At 44.3% G+C, this 20,891-nt stretch overlaps 1 protein-coding gene across 1 annotated transcript in view; it reads left to right on the top strand.

The window, feature by feature from the left end:
• The first annotated feature begins 4,168 nt into the window (after positions 1-4,168).
• UST (uronyl 2-sulfotransferase) overlaps positions 4,169-20,891 on the top strand; it is a 166,323-nt gene continuing 149,600 nt past the window's right edge. The window contains exon 1 of the mRNA XM_055810885.1: positions 4,169-4,808. Within this exon, the coding sequence (XP_055666860.1) occupies positions 4,541-4,808 (268 nt within the window). The 5' untranslated portion in view covers positions 4,169-4,540. The remainder of the gene's footprint in view (positions 4,809-20,891) is intronic.

The following is a 20,891-nucleotide window of genomic DNA, read 5'->3' as shown; positions in this document are numbered from 1 at the left end:
TCCCAGGCTGTATCTTATCCCTTTCTAGTTATTTATACCTTTGCAAACTGCCTATTCTGAAATATCCCAGCTGGGGAATTTTGCTTAATGAGAATTTATTTAGATAATTTATTTAAAAAATTTCAACAAAAAATGTTCAGATGTTTCTAAGAATAAGGGACAGATGTTTTGCCTATGTTTCAAAGAAAATCCTACCACTGCAAAAATGGGAAATCATAGTACATCTGTTCCTTGGAGCATTGGTCTTTGGTTTTTAGGCGTATGGTTTTTGCTGTTCCCGTGGAAGACTAGAGACCTCTCTGTAGCCTCAGATAATGTGCGCTCAGTAACAGAGAGCTGCAGCACCCCAGTAGCCTGGTGCAGCCATTCACAAGATACTAGTGATGTAGGCTCGTAATCATGAGGGCACAGTCCATTTGGCAAGACGCTATGTTACGTCCAGGCTGGCTGAGTAGCAGAACTGACTAGCCAGTGGGTAACCCATGCTGATGTGTCCAAATGAGCCTCCCTGTTGAGTACTGCCAGCCACACAGCCTCCACATAGGCTCTTTATCTCTCTCATTGAACTTGTTTCTGAATCCATGAATTTGGAGTGACAAATCAGCTCAGGAATCTCTAGCACAGCACCAATGTGGACCCACTTGGAAATTTTTGGCAGCTATCTTCTCCACTCCTTTGATTGTATGGAGCGTCCTCTTCCAGGAGTGGGGAAATGCCTCTGTGTTTGCGATATCCTTCTTGCTGGAACCGTTGCAGCTGGGAAGGGGGTTCAGTCTGAGCAAAAGCTGGACCTGGACTGGATGAGGTCACGGAAGGAAACAAGATTTGTACAAAGATCCTGGAGCTGAGACTAGATCTAGGAGAGGAGGAAAAAGAAGAGTGGGACAAGGTCAAGGCAGGCAGAGGATAAGGACTGCTGCAGTGAATATTACTTTGAAAATGATTGATTCTGTGTCTGCTAGCACCAGAGCACTCCTATATGATGTCAGGCGGATTACTTGAACTACAGGTGGCCACTCAGTGCTCTTATTATGCTTGGTGTTGAGTTTGAGAGCCTGGGGTCTGATTTGCAGGAGTAGTTAGCATTCACAGCTGTGTCTGAAGTCAAAGGGAGCTATGCTTCGAACATACAAAGTGCTGCATAATGCTAACTATTTCACCAAGGCAAACCCCTGTCATCTCAAGGCTGGCAACCAAAATTAATAGACACATTTAACCTTAATCTCTCTGTGTCTCATTTCCCAATCAGTAAAATGGTGATATGAGCTACATCTTATGAAAGTAATTCATAAGCATTCATCATATGCTCAAAGTACTGTAACAATGAATGCTGTAGAAAAGCCTGCTATAACATTAATAATTCCACATTACAAGTAGGATTTAAATAGCTTTAAACAAAGCCTGAGGACATATGTTGAACAAGGAGATTAAAAATAAATTCACACATTCAGTGAACAGTGTCTGTCCTATACACGGTACAAGGGAATGGTCCTCTGAGCAAAACAGTATCATCACACAACAAAAGGCTAAGTTGTAAGTCATATGCTCCACAGGTCAAAACAAGTTTCTCTGAAAAATCTTACCTTTGGATTATCCCAAAGTGTCGACACTTGGCTTTTCAACTGTAATATTCCTTTAATGTGGGGTTTGTGTTTTGGATTCTTAGGGTATTTTTGTGTGAGTGGGAATGTACGAAGTTAAGGGTGTAAGTATGTTTTAATTGCTTTATGCTATGCATGAAAATCATACTGTTTTCATTATATGAGTAACAGGGGAATTAAAAATAGGGAAACAATTGCACTGTATCAAGCCATAGCACAAAGTAAACAGTGTTTATGTTCCTGCTCGTTACTCTCATTTGATTTAGGCATTCTAAATGATAGTATAACATAGGTGTGATAGTTCATGTAAGTGAAAGTAACTAATTTTACAGCTAACTTATCCATTTAAGTATATATTCCAGCAACAAAGATTTCCATGTCTTCTTCCTCCCAAGATAATTTTTTATCTGTTGGTGCTTAGAAACATGGCAAGAACTCTCTCAACAGTACAGTCTTCCCACTTAAATTTTACTCAATTGATTGGTCTGTTTTCCCATTTTATTTTTTTTAAAATCTCTTCCTAGAGATCAAAGACATTCTTTGCAACCAGAAAAATAAAGATTTATTGATTCATCTTACAGGTGGTGTCTGTCTTCTCATCAAAGGCTCCATTTTTCTCAAACATTCAGTGTAAGTCCTTACTTGCTTCTCATCTGCAACAGCAACTAGTACTGCTAAACAAATCTGCAGTCTGGTCATTCAAACAAGCCATTAGATATGGAAGTATTCAAAAGAATATAAAACAATTTAAAATGTCCACGGAAGCAGCACATGTTAAGTAAGCCCCCAATACTCCATAAGTGTTTCAAAGCAGCATTCATGAGAGTTAAGAAGTAGTAGTTTAACTGTGCAACTAGAGTTATGACTTTTATCTGGTGAAAATAGTTGGATATTTATGTTTAAAGTGAACTGCAGTCCTAAAGATTTACCTTTTTCTCTTTTTTTCCTCCCCCCCCCTTTTTTTTTCCCCTGAACACTAGCGCAAAGAGGACTCACTTTTTGCATCATATTACTTTTCTCTTTTTCAAAAATGAAGTGTCATTCCTAACTTTGTCTTTGCTACAGGTTTTGTGTAAGATTGGGAAGGTTCTGTGCAGTGATGCCATAGAACTGTGTAACTAAAACTGGTAGATTCCTCACCAAACTATCTAAGGTGGTCTGCCGTCTTAGCCAGTATGAGGATATTTTTTATCAGGGAATGCAATGGAATTGATTATTTATTGTCAGATTCTGGGTTCATGCTCTTGTCCATACCAGCAAGATTAATTTCCATATTTCAGCAGATGCCCTTTGCTGCTGGATGCAAGCAACAAAACAAAGCCAGTACTGTAGGTAAGATTCAGGCATTTACCCAAGCATAAGTGGCAAAACCATCTGAATGCAGTCTCCTGAGCAAAATTTCCAGCTGCAAGTGCGCAAAGATTATGAGTCAGGCCCCCTACATCAGGATTTATTTTTTAAGCCTAAAAAGGAAAAGGGTGATTGCCTTTTAATTTCTGACCTGGCGAGTTGCACTTGGGTCATGATTTCCTACTTTTCTCCCAAACCACAGTGGACAGAACTTGCTGTTGCTTAGAAATGAAGAGTCTCGTGTGATCCTGTGAGCAGGATCCTGGGGAAGCCGTCCTGCTGCTTCCAGCCAGGTCCATCACACGGAACGATGAAGTGGCAGCAGCACCCCAAGCCCTCCTCCCTCCACTGCTGTGCTGGCAATGCAGCTGCATGAGGGAATGAAATGTATTTCTACATCAGACAATGCCCAAGGACAAGAATAGCTCCAAATAAGCCATCAGGACATATTGGGGACATATGTTTTATAAAGAGGATGAAGCTATTAAGAGCTCAGTGCTGAGCGAGCGCAGCTCACCCTATGCATGGTGGGAAGTGGTTCTCTAGGAAAAATAGTATTATCAAGTAATTAGAGGCTGTATCATACACCATATGTACAAGGGGGTCAAACTAAGGTTGCATGAGCAATTTTAATTTTGTAATTTCTGTGCTTGCCTAAAGCCATATCCCCAGCAGACAACTACCCCGCTTCAACCGTCCCGGCAAAGCTACAATGAGAAGAGCAGTCCCCCTCTGCCCCCACGGACGATGCTGCACGACTATAAAGGTGCCGGACCTTAATGCCGTGTTACTTGCCCAAGCCACCATAGCTACCACCCCTGCAAGGCCAGCTCGGTGGCCCTCATGTGGGCGAGTGGCCTGGCGAGACCCCGGGCCCGCCCGAGCGGGAGCGGCGCGGCAGGGGGCCGGGGCGCAGTGCAGGGCCCGCCCGCTGCTCCCCGCCGGCCCGGCTGCGAGGGTAGGGCCCTGCGGCCGGGGATAGCGAGGCGCCCCGCGGCAGGACAGCGGGGCGGCGGGGGCGGGCCGGGGCAGGTGGGTCGGGGCGGCCGGGGCGGGCCGGGCCCCGCCGCAGTCAGGCCGGCGGGGCGGCGGCGGCGCCCGCAGGGGTCGCTCGCGCGGAGGCAACGGGCGCGTCGCGGGGAGCGGAGGCCGAGGCGGGCCGGGCCGGGGCCGGGGCCGGGGCGGGCTGGGGTGGGCGGCGCGGCCGGGGGCGGCGGGGCCGGGCGGCACGCACAAGTCGGCCGCGAGTCGCAGGCGGCCGGCGGCGGAGCGCTGGCTGTAACTTGACACCGGAGCGAGAGGCCGAGTGGAGAGAGGGAGCGAGAGCGGCGGCGGAGGAGGAGAGGAGCCCCAGGGAGCGGGATGGTGACCACCTCCTTCCCCTCCCCTTAGCGGCGCTCCGCAGCAGCGACCGCCGCCGCCGCAGCGCCGGGGACTCTCGCCTGCCGCGGGCAGCCGGCGATGGGGACGGGACGGGTCCCCTGAGCTGCCGGGAACTTTCCCCGCCGCGGGCAGCCGGAGCCGAACAGGCGGATGGAGGATGCGCTTTCCCCGGCGGGCTGCGTGACCCGGAGGCGGCGAAGGGGAGGATGAAGAAGAAGCAGCAGCACGGTGGCGGGGACTGCCCGGCGCCCCGGCCCCCCGCGGTGGCGGCGGCGGCGGCGGCGGGAGGGGGCCCGGGCCCGGGCCAGGGCGGGGGCTGGAAGAGGCGGCGGCCCCTCTCGCTGCTGCCCTTCCTCTCGCTGCGCGACTACGGCTTCTGCATGGCCGCCCTGCTGCTCTTCTGCCTGGGCTCCCTCTTCTACCAGCTCAACGGGGGGCCCCCGCACTTTCTGCTGGACCTGCGGCACTATCTGGGTAAGGGCGGCTGGCGGCGGCGGGGACTTGTTGCGGCTCCTCCTCGCCCCCCGCGGCTGCTGGGCTGGGGCCTCCCTCCGGCGGCAGGGGAGGGTGGTCGGCCGCGGAGCCCTCCGGCTTCCCGGGCGGCGGGAGCGGCATGGGGGGCGGCGGGAGGGACGGTGAGGGCTGACCCCGGGGTGGGAAGGGCCGGCGGCGCCCTGGCAGCGGGGTGCGCCCTCTCAGAAGTTAATTTAGGGGAGGGGTAGAGCCCCCTTGAGACCCGTCCTCGGAGCCAAGGAACCTGTGGCCGGGGGGGCTCTTTGTCTGCCCGGTGGCCGTCGCGGAGCGCGGCAGCCCGCCGGCTGCCTCTGCCGTCAGGTCGGCGTGAGGCGCGGCGGAGGCAGCGCTCGCTGCCCGCGGGTCGCGCCGGGGCTCGGGCGTTGCAGCCCGGCCAGCGCCTCCCCGCCCCGCTCAGGTGCGGGCCGGGCCCCGGAGGGGAGGAGCGGCGTTACGGGTGGCTCGGCAGAAGATCCTGCTGGAAAAACAACCAACAGCCAACCCCAAAACCCCAGACGCATGTGCTGTGTGAGCCAAGCATCACCCGTGTGCGGCCGACGCGCTCCTGGAGAGACCGGCGTGCTGGCAGCGCCGGGGCAGCAGCGCTCCGGGCGGGCTCCGGTGCTTTGCCGCAGGAGGTGTCCCGGTGCCGCGGTGCGGGCCCCGCGCTGCGGTCTGCAGGCGACATCCTCATGCTGACCGCGAGTTTGCACGTGGGTTTTGCGTTGTGCCCCGTTTCCATGTCGCTTCCCTGCAGAACTGAGAAGTTGCAAAAACCAGAGTGTGTGGTGCGGTGGTGTAAGTACCACAGGCTGGCAGGGCTAGTTCAAATAGGGAACAAAACCTGAGGGTATCTCTGTGCAGGAGGATTACTGCGGAGTAATTCCCAGTGTGAGTTTTTACCACATTAGCTGATCTGTGTTACTTGTCTGTGAAGGTGAGCCTTTGGCGGTACAGGCTGTAGAAGGGCAAGCCGTAAGAGATGGTGTTAGGTTGCAAACAAAAATACAGTACTTGTATTTCAGAAAAATAAGCTGAAAATCCTTACCTGTGTGTACATATTTTATGAACATCTTGGGAATACAAGTGTGCCTGTGTTGCTTTTCTTTAAGGGAAAACTATCCCGTGTCTTAACTGATGAGGGGGTATGGAGAGGACACAGACAAGCTCTTCTGGGAGGTGGACGGCAGTAGGACAAGGGGCAACAGGCAATAAGTTGCAACAAGGGAAATACCAGTGAGATATTAGGGAAAAGAATTCCAGTGTGAGAGTGGTCAGATGTTGGAACAGGCTACCTAGAGAGGTTGAGATGTCCTTGCAGATATTCAGAACAGAGCTGGACAAGGCCCCAAGCAACCCAAGTCAATTTGTCCCTGTTTTGTTAGAGTAGCACCAGGTGAACAGAAGTCACTTACAGTTCATATTATGCTGTGATTCCACTGTAACTGGAGAAAAAAAAATCAGTGAAAATTCATGTGAAAGCAGGAGAAGAAACACTTTGAGTATTACTTACCAAACACAACAGAGTGTTGCCTTTTTGGCTTGAGTTTTAATGACTTTTTTTCTTTTCTTCCTTTAATGTGGCAATTAGGAAGAAATTCCTTCACTGGAGAGGAAACAGACAGATTTTCCACCAAGGCAGAAGCAGATTTTGCTTAAAATTGACTTTTTAATGGGATCAAACACAGATCTCTAGTTTTCAGAGGGAAGCTGATAACTAATTTTCTGAATTTTTATCTTCATCAAGGATGACTGTTGTTTGGCTTGTGTGGGAACAGACTGCGAGAGAGACAGGATTACACAGCTTCTCACTTAGTGGCCTCCTGACTGTTTCTGAGGGATTCAGGAAATAAAACTAGGATCTACTACCCTAACCACGCTAGCCAGTAGTTGTGTGGCTGCTGGAAAATCTTCTGAGACTTGAAGATGAAAGGCTTGGAAACCACTGCATTTTGGTGAATGGGTCATGATAATTTTTGTGAGGTGCTCGGCAAGTGCAGAAAAGCCTTTATTGTGAATGTCGGAATGTGAGGAGTCTTTGGGGAAGGAGTGCAGTCTTATTTGAAAATGGTTTGGGGTTTCTTTGAAGTGTCGGATTCTCTCAGGAGAAGGTAGACATCTGTTAATATCTACCTGTTAATGAACTTCTGCACTCATTAGATCAATTAGTATAGGAATATCCTCTCTGTGCCTGGGTGTCCTGGTTTTGTCTGGGATAGTTATATTTTTTTCTTAGTGGCTGGTGAAGTACTGTGTTCTGGACTTTGTCTGAGAGCAATGTTGATGGAACACTGATATTTTTAGTTGTTGCTGGGTAATGCTTATACCAAGTCAAGGACTTTTTCTGTTTCTTGGGCCCTCCAGTGAGAGGGCTGGAGGGGCACAAGAAGCTGGGAGGGGACACAGCCAGGACCGCTAACCCAAACTAGCCAAAGGGATATTCCATACCATGGGATGTCATGCTCGGTATATAAACTGGGGGTGGTGGTGGTGGCTGGGACTGGCTGATCCCTGCTCAGGGACTGGCTGGGCATTGCTGAGTGGGTGGTGGGAAATTGTATTTTGCATCGCTTGTTTTCTTTTCTCCCTTCCCTTGGGATTTCATTCCTCTTCCCTTCTCCCTCCTTTTCATTCTAACTTAGTGGGTTTTGATTTTATTTCAGTTATTAAATTGATCTTATCTCAACCCTTGAGTTCTACATTCCTTTCTGATTCTTTTCCCCATCCCTTGGGGGGGTGGGGGAGTGAGCGAGCAGCTGTGTGGTACTTAGTTACTGGCTGGGTAAAAGCACAGCACTGGGTCACCTGGGATGCTGGGGAGACAAGGACTTAATCTAACATCCTGCAGCAGACCAGTGGTTGAGAGGGAAGCAGAGACCTTGTGGTTGGAGTCCTAGTACGCACTAAGCAAACTGTGCTGCTGCCTCCGCAGAGAAGCGGAACATACTTTGGATGCTAAGGTGCCTGTTTGCATGCTACTACTTAAAGTAATTTTACACTTCCTTGGTATACAGTTTTACTTGGGTTTTCAAAGTTGATCCGTGTGGATGACATTGCTAAAGATTTTAATTTATTTTCTTTTTGTACTGAGTGTAGATTTTGCAAGAGTGGTGTATACTCCTTGAGCTATCCAGCTGGTAAGGTCTGCAGATTATGAACAGGTTTTTTGTAACCCGTAGTCTCATTGTCTTCCAGGGAACTAACAGAACTGCTTGGAGATGAATAGGTCTTAGACATCCAGTCCTGCTAACTAGCAAAGCCCTACATATGTTTGTTTTATACAACACTTGGGCTAGTCAAGTCTCATGCCGTTAAAAAAAAATTATCAAACTTTCCCCCTGAAGCCACAGATCCAGTGTACAAGCAACTCTTACCTTCCAGTCCTTCCAACCCACAATTTATGGTGTTAAAATTTAAATCGCCCCCCCAAAAACAACCATGTTTCAGTAAGTAAATTTTGCAGTCACCCTTATTGCATTTTAATCTACAAGAACCAAGAAGGGCTAGCCTAAAAGAAGTGATTTCTCTGTTTAACCGCTTTGTAGCCTCTGCAGTGCGGAGAGGGGTCATATCGACGGACTTTGGGTTTTTTATTTACGTTGGAGGTTTCAGTGTGTTGCTTGTGGTTAGTTATGTTACTCTGGAGGGCATGCTTGGATTTTTTTTACCTCAGGACTTGAAAAGATGTTCCTAAGTAACAACAGAAAACTTCAGTAGCGATCAGAATAGAAGTCACACCTGCATCAGGCAGGTGTGTGCATAAAAGATCAAGGCAGCATGAAAACACTGGGGTTGGAGAACTCATTTTATTCTTAAGGCCTGCATCATACCCTGTAGAGGAGGAGGAGGTGGTGTAGGTTTCTTTTCAGAGGAATTAAGTGTAAAAATTTGCTAGTTCTATGAAGTTTTATTTGATGGAGATGGGGGATGAGTATATTTTCAGAATATTCAGAGTATTAGTAAATTCTTTTTCTTCCAGAGCAGCTTCTCTGATGTCTTGTCTGCATGCATCTTGCTTTTTGTATATGATAGCTATACTGATCAGGGAGAATCTCGGAAAAAACATTATGGTAGTTTGTATGGGAGAAGGTATTCAGTATTTCCACTTTGCATTGCCATCTCTTCTCATTTATAAGACTTTACCAGAGTCATATGGAGCAAATGAGAGCAGAGTAGTAGATAGGAGACTGTGCTTCATTATTTATCCCATTCTGACTTCAAGCTTATAATAGTTCAGAGGACATAAAGGTCTGCAGAAAGCTCATGGTTTCTGCTGTCTATTCTGGCTCTGGTTTATGATAACACAGCACAAGTTTCACACTGTAGTTATCCCAGCAGGATGGATCTAGAGCCCTGGTTTTCGTCATGTAATCGGTGGGGGCATGGACGTTAGTGGTTTTTTTCTGAAGGATCTGTGGAAGATACTTAAAAGCACATCTGTTGGCAGTAGGCTTAAATTTGCTGTATGGGGGTGCACACCAGTCCTGAGCCATCTACGAGCTCCAAAATACAAGAAAGTATAAAAACTGCCAGGCTTTCCAGTAATAAACTGGAGTATTGGGATTTGCACAAATGAGGTCTTGTTTGTTGATTCTGCCAAGGTAATCCTGGCTCACTAATCAAAAACCAACTCCAGCAGTGGGAGGAAGTGAGAAGAGTCTTCCCTTAGATGAGTAAGGCAGAAATCGTAAATCTTGAACAGCTTTTGGGGCTTTTGGGGAATGCACTGGGGACTATATTCCCCTGCAACTGTGATGGTTTTGCATTACTTTATTCTTCCCTGCTTTGGCTTGTAACATACACATGCTTCAAAATACAGAAATGAGTATTTCCAAGGGCTGGTATCAACCCTCTAATGGCCAATAAAAAAAAAAACCAAAAACGCAAAAACTTTCGATCTTCAGTATTTGCAGTGCAAACTTGTTGTTTCTTTAATTGACATGAACATTTTCCCTGTTGAACTCCCCAGGAGCCAGCCAACAAGTGCACTGATTTGATTGCATGTGGAAGTTGCCTCTGCAGTGGCTTCCTATGCAAGACAAAAGACTTAAGTGGCCAGTTGTGCTCCTCAAACAATCTCTAAATTGCTCCCTACTCTTACTCTTTCTGCCACTGGAAGCTCTCGGGTTTTTTGTCCAGATGTGCTCTGTAGGCTTAAAGTTGGCACAACAGTTATGTTTATTTTGGACACCTGGGGGAATATAACCATAATTTTGTCAAACAGAAGAAGCAGAAAGAAATCTGAGTGGGGGCATTTGTAACAAAAAATCTTCAAAATACATAAAACTAAACACAAAGCAAAACTTTTCTTAATTGAGGTAGTATGAATTTGCTTTATTTTGGTAGGATGTTTTGGGATTGTGTGTGTGTGGGTTTATGTTTTGTGTTTGTTTTTTGTATTTTGTTTTTTTTTTTCTGAAGTGTCTGGCTTTTTCCTGTTAATATGTTAAGAGAGGGACAAAAAAGAAAAACTGACTTTTTTAATCTTTTGATCCAAAGCAAACAATAAAAGTGACTGAGAGTGTTACGCATACAAATTTTATTCCTAAACTGTAGAAAGAGGGGACAGACAACAGCTGCGTGTTTTTTTGGGGGTGTGTGTGTGATTTGGCATTTTTATTCTGGTAATACTGCATTGATATTTAAAATGATGGAAAGCACAGAATTCTTCAGGACAAGCTTTTCTAAACAATAAAAGCACCTAGCATGCTGCTTTTTTATGGCCAAAAAGGATTGTCTCATCCAGTTTTGTTTTGCACATGGATCATGAATTGTTTACAGTTTTGAAGGCCCTTCAGGTGTGTGAGTAGGAGAAACACCTAAGGAAAGACAGTCAGGTCTATGAATGAGGTTTACTGAACGGTGACACAATGCCTGCTCCTGAAATGAATATGCTTTTAACAAGGCCCTTATTACGTACTTATTGATAGTTCTTTTCTTACTGTTTTCACGAATGCATAGTGTTTTTAAAAGAGCTCTTCCATACTTCAAAGCATTTTGATTTTTCTCTGGCTTTTTGGTGGATTGTTTGATTCTGTTGCTCTTCGAATTCATTACATTTTTAAAGTCATTAACGTTGTAAGGAACTGAAAGGTCACCTTAGAAGCTGCTTCCTAAAGCCTTGAAAAGATAGTCTGAACCTAAATGACAAGTCTGTAGTGATATATCTTTTCTGCGCTCTTTGGGCTTCCACATTTTGCTGTTTTGAATGTGTTACATATCTTTTAGATTTAGTATGTTTGGACTTCCACTTATGTTGCTAAGGTTTCAAGTTATAAGTGAGTTTTTTTGGAAGACAAAAGATGTGTCTCATCTCCAAGTAGCTTTTGTTAAAAGGCGGCATGACTTGCTCATCACTCCCAGCTTGTCTGGTGGTAAGTTTAACAAAGCTCTACCTAATGCATGATGCTGTCAAGGAATACTGTGCGGAGAACCAGAATATACCTTGTTTTATTACTGACTCAAGCCTTTTCCTTTCAAAAAGATGAAGTGGTCACTGGGCTGCGTTAACCTGACTGGTCATAAAACACTGTGTACAGTCATAGCAAAAAATGTTTAAGACTGTGTGAATGTGTTGTGATGATATTCTAAGTATATTTGGAAAATTGGACAGTATTTATTTTTTCTGCTTTCAATATCTGACTCTGGGAATCAGGTATTGCATATATGCAGCATTTATGTGTACTTTTTCTGTTTCATATTGTCAGCTTTGACAAGGGATTTAAAGGATTAATCCAGTTCCTGATGAGAGGGAATATTACTACAGCTTTTTCAAAAATGTGATTGGTTTTGGTTTACTTTCAAGTTATATGACAGTGTGGTATATACACCTGTGAGAGAGCAAGTCTGCTGATTAAATGGAGTGCTCCACTTGGGCTTGGGGGAGATGAGGGAGGCTTCAGTTGCTTGCCCTGACAGACTTAATGTGACATTGAACAAGTTGTGTTTTAATTCTGTCTGCATTTAGTCCCCTTTTGTCCAAAGGACATTTTGAAGCTAAATGTCTAACAGGATGTGATATTCTCGGATATGATAGTGATCATAGCCATAGAAATACTTAAACGAAAAAGACACTTGTGATAAATCCTTTCATGGAGGGATTTTGGCCACATCAAAGAGATGAGGCAAATAGTGTTGGAGGGAAGAGCTCCTGTGGAGGCTGAGGCAAAGTCCAGCTACTACCAGCAAAGTGGTCCAGCTACTTTTCTTTCAAGGGTATTGCCACTGTTCATTAACACAGTCTCTGTGTAGTTCTACTTCAGGAGTTATTGCTTGGTTTCCAGTGTCTCTCCAATTATAATTGGTTTCCAGAGTCTCACCAAAGGGTTTATATGTGTCCTGATACGGAAGACTTAATTTCCAGGAGAATGTAACTGTGTTACTTATCTCTTGTTTCCAGTGGTTCTGCTCAGACTTGGTTTGCAAAAATGGAAGTAAAAATACAGTTTCTTGAAGCTTCGTTCACCTGAAATGAATGGCAAGCACTTTGTGCTCTATCAGAGAATACTTGGCCAAAATGAATCATGGCTGTCATGGGAGGAAAAAAGTGGTTGGTGCAGTGGTTCTCATATTTTCATATGAAATTGGGGAGGAGGAAGATGGCTTTTGCTTAGGGTTTGACAAAGAACAATAAGCATTGAAGGCTGCCAGAAAGGGAGACTTTAGCAAAAGTAACTTGTCCAAACGCTTCAACGCTTAATGCTCTGTGGGGAAAATAAAAAATGACTGGTTTTTTTTTTCCCCTCTTTAACTCTAGTAAAGGATCTGAGGTTACTATCTGTGCTAGCTCTACTGCACAAATTGCTGGTAAAACTATTTTGAAATCAATAACTCATGTTGAAATCAGCAGTGACGGTAAGTGGAAGTTTTTCACTTGTTATTTAAGTATAGCTCTATATTGTCAAAATCTGTAGAACATGGGATGAAGGTATAACAGAGGGACTTGGTTTTGATGTGATTTTTGGTGGGAACACTGTGAAATGGTTGAACAAGTCGAATATGATCCTAGGACTGTTCTGACACAAAAGCTTGAAACAGTAAATATGATGGGATAAGAAGAATCTCATATTTTTCTGGTATCCTTTTCTATTCCCTGTGTCCAGCTGGTAATTGATTCTTACACCACCCCCCCACCCCCCCCCATCCTCTTCTTCTGATCCCATCGTTTAAATCAATGTATTAATAACAAGAGAGTATCTGATGTTTCTTGTGTCTAGCAAGAAACTGCAATTACTGAAATTGTTTGATTGTGTTTTGTATTATAATCACCCCTTTTTTTGGAGATAGAAGCTTGCCCAAAATTTTTCTGGGTTGTTTTAGTCTCATGTGAAAGTACTTGCACATCGTTAGCTTCTAGCTTCTGTAACCCACTCAAAAAGAGCACTGCTTGTTATTTTGGTCTCGTAGCTGTGCTTCTGTGCAAATAAAAGTTTGCAGGTGAGATCTAAGAGTTTGTTTTCATGTTGGGCTGGACAAAAAGGTCTGTTTATAGGTTGGGTTTTTTTGGAAGTGGTGACTTTGCACCTGCTGCTGACCCCCTGCGAGCAGTGTTTTAAATCGCAGCGCTGTGAAAGGAAGCCTTGTGTGCTTCCGCTGGTGCGAGTACAGCCAAGGGGGTGAATAGCCAGTCTGTCTGCTCATGTGAGTGTGTATGAACACACTTACCCAAATAAACTACTGCATTGTTACTCAGGGCAGTTTTTTTTTTAAGGATGTGTTTACAGCCCTTTCTAACAGGATTGTCTTTCCTGAATAACTGGGTGGGTGGAAGAGGTCTCCCTACTCCCCTTCTGTGCTGTTGTGCTTTTGGAGCAGTAAATTTTGGATCCAGTCTTGCAAGAGTTTAGGGGCTGCTCATTCTTACCATGGGAGCAAGAAAAAGACAAGAATCCTTTTGAAATTGGTGAGAATCAGGTTCCTCTTTGGTTCTCGCTGTAAAGATTTATATCACTCTTAGCTATTTATCTGGATTTCTTGTCTTAGAATTGAGGGGAGAGAGCCCCTTCCAGGTCATTACAGTTCATGACAGACATATGATGCAAGTAGGATCAGCCCTTTTCAGAGATGTCAGTTGTCTGTAGCCTGTTGCCATTAAGTTGGAAGGGAACACCAGGCTTGAGCACACTGCTGCTGCCTTTCCCTGAGCAGTAGGGGTGCTTGCCTGTAAGACCTAATCTGACCGGTACAGCAGTGGGTCAAAAACATAAGCTAAAACCTCGTGGTTGGGGTTTTTTTATTGTTATTATTACTTTTTTAGCTTTCAAGTGAAAGCTGTGGAAAATGATGACACACGACTTTTCACCAAGGAAAGTTTCCCCATAGTTATTGGTGAGCAGGCAAGTAGATTTTCAAACATAACTTATGTTTATATAATGAGGCATTTGTTTTTCTTTGTTTTAGAATCTGGGTTAGAGGATGTTTGGAGAGTGGAGGGGTGGATAGGAAGTGGAGAGCAAGTATTTGACTGCAATTTATTTTACTCTCTTGCTCTTTAGAGCTGCAGTGAAGAAAGCAGACCCTCTTGTGTGGAAAATAGATGTTTGGCTTTGTTTGTAAGCTTGGAAGCACAATGATTAGGTTTGTATTACAGTTTCTGAGTACTAATGCTTTAGAAACAGACACTTGGATGCTTGCCAAAGCTTGCTTCTTATCACACTTAATGATTCAGGGTAGAAATCATCAGGAGACTAGGATGGAGATCATGGAGCCCATGGCAGTATGAATAAAGAAGCAGTGCGTCTTTGCCTTATGTAAATAGTATGTTTTAGCACCCTTGAGAATGTTTATTGTAAAAACCTTTACTGGTCAAGGGGATGGTTGGTTCAGTTTAATACATCTGCCCCAGAGAGAGGATGCCAACATAACATTGTACTCATATAAGGTCACCAAACTGCTGGCAAGTGACAAATCTGTCATGAGATGAGCTACCAGTGGCTGGATTAAAAGCATCTAGTCAAGGGGATTTGACTTACTATTTCCCTCTTTTATTTTTTCAGTTTGGAAAGTCCTGGACATTTACAGAGGAGGAGGTGCTCCTTACAACCATCCTTGTAGTTAAACAATAAGTATTTCTAAATTCCTTACAACAAATCTGTAGAAAATAGGTGAATGTTTCATAGCTTTTGCCTCATTACTACTAGGGGCTATTCTCTGTTGTTGCTTGGCTTTTGATCAGAATGACAGGAGGAAACTGATCATCCCAAAGATTTTTACATCATGTTTCAGCCCAGAATTCAAAGCTTGCTCTTGAAATCTAAATTCTGTTGATGTGTCTTTTTACCTTGTAAGGTCTCCTAAACTTTGGGAAGTCTTGTGCAGATTAGAACTTGCATTGTTTTTCTGAATAGATTTTGTGTTTTGTTTTTGTTTTTTTAATTGTCTATTTGGAATATGAAGTTGTACACTTTTGCTCCATGGCAGTGACTTGTGTTGAAATGGACACAAGACCTGAAGGGGTTGGGGCAGATGGGGAGATGAGGGGAAACCAAGCCTTATGGTGTTGTTTCAGAAAGTGTTTGAGAATTATCTCACATATACCAGTTTTGGCTTCAATTTCAGATCACACAGTAATTTTGTGAATGCCTACAGTAATTGATTGGTGGTGTTATGACTTTATCTCATAGCAATTGGCAGGAGATAGCATTAAGTATGGCCATTTTTTTTGTTTGTTTGTACCAGAAAGGAGTTAAATGTGGTGCCAATGTATTCTATTTCTTTGGTCTCATTTTCTCTGTTTTACTGCCTTCCAAGATATGAGCACGTCCTTTTCCTTCCACTCCTCTTGTACTTACAGGTAGTTGCCTGGTCCTCGTGTTGATCTGTTCCTGTACAACACCAGGCCATGTTTAGCAGCTGGTGGTTTCCAAACCATGTCTTGCTGGTGGTCCTGTTTCCTTCAGCCAGGTTCTATTTTCTCAGTGGCTTGCGTTATAAAGCAAATACTCCTGCCTCTTTTGTCTCACATGCATCTAGAGAGGAGTAGTCTGAATCTGTGCATTGAAAATCAGAAGTAACTGGGGTCCTAGAAGAAGTGTTCCACGAGTAGCCCATGTCTTTGCATTCTTAAAAGGTAAGGAAAAATGCTGATGAGGTACTTTGAAATACACAGCAAGAACTTGGAGCTGGGATGTTGATGGAGATGTTGATAGACCTCTCTCTGCTGTACAAGTTTGTAGAAAATGCATTCAGATTGGGAAGTACCATGCCAAGAAGATACTTTTTAAAGTGGGAGCTAGTGGAGGGAAGAGGGGGAAAAACAGGTGTCTAGATGATTTGAGAAAGTTACACAAGATTTAGACTGTGTATGGCTTGTCTGTAAGGCCCTGACTCCTTCCTTCAGGGGTTCCCTGTGGAGTCAGCAGGGAGAGGCAGAGGTTTCTTGAAAGAGCAACTCAGGCTACCTGTGCCTTTATAACAGCAGAGCACCTGACTCATGCACAGAGAAATGCTTGATGTTTGGGGGGAAGAACCTGGGTCATCATGGTATTTATTCTTAGAAACATTGGTTGATGACCAGTGGAAGGCTTCCAAAGAGGAGGAGGTGGGAGAGGAGCCTGGAAGTTATGCTAGCAAGATTTTTAAATTAATAGGTCACTTCATGTCAGTGGGTCATGGAAACCTGAGTGCTTAGGATGCCTAAAAATAAAGATTCCATAAAGCACTGGAAAAATAGCACTGCAGGGAATATCTATCCCTGCCTGATGGGTGGATTTGATGCCATGTTTATTTCTCCCTAAGTCTTACAGTTCCATGAAAAGGGTATGCAATAGCAGCTTTGATATAATCTGAAATGTTGCAGCAGATATTGTAAGGCAAAATCTGTGAAACTGCTGACTTCTTAGTTCCTTTCATGTCTGCAGCTGATTGTTCTTTCCTAGCAGAACCCCCCATACAAATGTACAGATTTCTTCTGTGTTGCCTGTTGGGAGATATCACAGTAAGTAAATTACAATGAATAACAAAATAGTGTGGCCTAAGCACTACCACCTGTCGTTGGTTGAGGGGTTTTTTGTTCCTTTTTTTCTTTTGGTGGTGTGTGTGGGCTGGTGGTTTTGTTTTTTTTTCCAGTTGTGTCATTTTAGTCATCACTGCATCTGTGCAACAGGCAAATAGACGTAGCTGTATATGTAAGTGAACAATAGCAAACATTTGCTACCATTAGGAACAGGCATGGAGGCAGGAGAAACTGAGAGTTAGCTGCAATCTGAGGATGTGTGCCGCTTACTGGCTGAGGAAATGTTGAAACTAGGCAATTTGGGAGGGAAGAGAAATCTGATGTTGCATGAAAATCGAGGAGTAGCTGCTATAGATACTCATGCTCTGATTGTTGAGTATTTCCCAACCAATTTGATTTTCTGACAGAACTAACTGATTTTCAGGCACACTCACAGAATGGTTCAGCTTGGCAGGGACCTCTGGAGGTCATCTGGTCCCAACCCCTTGTGCTCAAGCAGGGCCACCTAGGGCTTGTTGCCCAGGACCATGTCCAGGTGGCTTTTGAATATCTCCAAGGGCAGAGACTCCACAAATTCCATGGGCAACCTGTGCCAGCACTTGGTCACCCTCACAGTAAAAAAGTGTTTCCTGATGTTCTCAGGGAACCTCCTGTGTTTCAGTTTGTGCTCGTTGTTTCTGGACCTGTCACTAGGCACCACTGAGAAGAGCTTGGCTCTGGTACCTTCTCCCTTCAGGTATTAGTATCCACTGATAGGATTCCTCTGAGCCTTCTCTTCAGGCTGAACAGTCCCAGCGCTCTCAGCCTTTCCTCATATGTGAGGTGCTCCAGTCCCTGCATCGTCTTTGTTACCCTTCACTGGAGTGTCTCTAGTGTGTCCATGTCTCTTGTACTGAGGAGCCCAGAACTGGACACAGAGTACCCCAGGTGTGGCCTCACCTTCTGGACAAGGGAGCACGATTTGAGAATGTATGAGGGAAGCCCTTTGCAAAGTAGGGGCTTCATAGGGGATCTTTTTCAACACATGTAAGTGGGAAAGAGGAATCTGGGTAGATGCCACGTACTTGCATATTGTCTTTTTATTGCACATTTGTTTCTTAAATAGCTTTTGAGCTGGTGGAAGTTGGTGTTATGAACTGTATAATATTACCACTCTCTTGCATGTGAAGTAGCTGTTATCAGAAGTGTGATTAAATGAAAGCTGAAGTAATAACTGCTTCTTTCTCTAACAGCAAGCTCTCTACATTGCCTCAGTAATAGCAAGCAAAACCAATCACTTAATTTCATCCATTCAATAATATTTTTCTGGGGAGTAGTCAGATTCAGTGAATTATTTAATCTTCTGATAAACAGCCTGACTCTAATAAGCCTGTTGCATTTTCCTTACTCTAGTTTTGAATCTGATACTTGTCTCATCTAATCAATGAGGCAAAGTTTGGCAAAGCTCTGGGATTCTTTATAGCTCAGTGGTCATCTGTTTTTTGCACTCTGCTACATGGAAACAGCTGACAGTGTCAAGTTTGTGGGTTTTTTTTTTTTTTTCCCCTGGAACATTTTGGTTATGAATGTTAGGAGCTGAAAGATTTTTAAATAGCATGTAGTGTCTTTTGCCTTCTGACTCCAGCTCAAATACAGCTGAGGTCGACAGTAACTGGATTTTTTTGCTGTGCTGAGGTGTTCAGTGAGCTGTGTGCAGCGAGTTCCTTACCTAAATCCTTGTGATACCATTGCTGGCACTGCCACTCTCCTCTTCCCTCTGCTGGCTCAAGGATATGGCACGTCAGGCCACCGTGGGAGCGTATAGCAGCGGTGGAGGATCCAATGGGTTTTATCGGGTGGAGATCCCAATGGGCTGGTGCGCTTTCCTCCCCCTTTCGTGCTGTGGTTCTGGGCTTGATGCTGTGATAAGTGCTGCCCTTGCTTAGTGCAACAGGGAAGTGAGATCTGGAAAGATGTGACTGAGGGTTGTAAAGCTTGTGGGGAGTACGGACCCAACTGTCCCCAAGGTAAGAGCTGTGCCCGTGTAGTGGATTTCTTTGTACTGTCCTGCTCCACATTAGAGATGCTTGCTTGGAGCTATTGTATCAACGATAAATTTATTCCTTACAAAAAAAGAGGCAAGCCTGGAATTTACTGCTTAGGTGTCATAGACCAAGAAATCTTTCCATCTTATGCAAAAGAAGCTGTTAAGCGTCTTACTCGCTTTTCTCTTCTCTCTCTGTCACTACTGGCCCGAGAGTACAACTTTGGTTTTTAACCTCATACAGCGGTTTCCATCTAGCATGTCAGAGAGAAGGTAATCGTTAACACTTTTAATCTATTTATTTATTTATTTATTTGAAGGGCACAGAGAGCCATGTACCTTGCTTGGTGTCATCTGGCTGATCAATAGCGGTGTCAAGAATAGGGCCGTGATTCCCTGTACTCTTAGGAGGTTAGAGGTTTGCACGGAAATTCTGATGGGGCTTCTGGAGCACAGGATGGTTCAGGGAGGTGTGAAACCAGGTCTGTTGAACTGTGGGCCATCTTTTACCCAGCAGAGCCTCCATCCAGCACAGGTATGCAAACTCACATTTTCTTGTCTGCAAGCAGGAACTTTTTAGTTTTTCCTTGCCCTGTTCCCATCGGCAGGGAAGCCTGCTACTGCAGAGCTGTACGTTGGGCTCGGGACTCTCAAAATGACAGGAAAGCATGTAGGAGAGAGTGATAGGAGAGGAAAAAAGTGGGGTGAGTGAAGGACAGGTTGCTGGGTAGAACTTTCCCGATTTAAGCTAGAACAGCATACCTTTTAATGTATTCTGCTTAAAATGAACCTGCGAGAGACAGGAATAGTACTAGGGGAGCAGATAAGTGATAAAAGGCATGTTAAGGAGCCTGTTTCCACTGAAAAGTATTTCTTGCTGCTTTCTGCAGCTGTCTTCAACGCCCCTGTGGAATTTGCTCGCCAAAACCTCTACTGTGGGTGTAAAAAGTTGTGTTTGTGGCACAGGTAGATGTTAAAACAGCTGCTTTATGTAGCCAGCACAGCTTAAAAGCTGCATAATCAGCTTCAGAAATGTTTCCATAACTTATTTATTCTGAAGACAGAAATATTTTTAATACAAAGGCTCTCATAATTTGAGGGAGTGGATGAGAGGCTCATGCAAATTTTATCCATCTGTTGGACCCTCTGGCTATTTTTGGCTAAAACTTTACACCCACAGATTACCTTAATTCTGAGATAACAATTGCATTGTATAATGAAAAATGACCACAGAACTTGTTTTCTCATTCTAACAGAATCATTATCATGTCACAAACACAAAAAATTATGAAACTTTAAGGTAGATCAGTTGAATGGTTTATGCTCTAGCTCTTGGCTCTTGCAGCATGATTGTGTTTTGGCTCACAAAGTATGAAAATTTTCTGTTTTCCAGCAGAGTACTCTGGATCCTCATTCAAGCTTGTAATTTTATTTCTGTAAGAAATAAATGTGGTAGTCTTAGACTATTCCTTTGCGAATATGGTCAACATCAAAGAAAGTAAGAAGCCCACAGTGATTCAATATATAGTTAAGTCCGAGTTAAAAATGACAGGTTTAGCTATTCAGTCATAATATGGCCCTGGTTAAAAATATTTCCTTACTCATACTCCATAAATAACATCATAAGTATGGTTTACACTTTTTTCTCTGAACACCCATGCTTCACTTCTGTTCTAGACTGTTTGTGCTCCTGATCTCTGACTACACTGAGTCCTGCTTACTAGCCAGGCTTCTCTCATATTTTCAGTAAATCTTTTTTATTTGCTTTAGTGGCATACTGGTGCAGGGAATAGTTCATGGATTGCAGAACCAAGGACTTAGTTCCTGATGCCACATGACTAACATTCTTAGTACAAACCCGTATATAGCATTTGGTCGTACTGCATAGAGGCTTCTAATACTGTGCCAGTTACACCTATGGTTTGGCAAATGCTGCTGCTCAACTGGAAAGAAAGTTGGAGGAAGGAACAAGGAAGAGGATAATTGTAAGCATTCTTTCTTTCCTTCCTTCACTATGTTTTTGGACACTTACAGCAAAGTGATGTTAGCACTAATGTGAGACTTAATG

Source organism: Falco peregrinus, chromosome 7 (assembly GCF_023634155.1).
Source record: "Falco peregrinus isolate bFalPer1 chromosome 7, bFalPer1.pri, whole genome shotgun sequence".
NCBI classification, from domain to species: Eukaryota; Metazoa; Chordata; class Aves; order Falconiformes; family Falconidae; genus Falco; species Falco peregrinus.
This window is presented reverse-complemented; position numbering and strand designations above follow the sequence as displayed.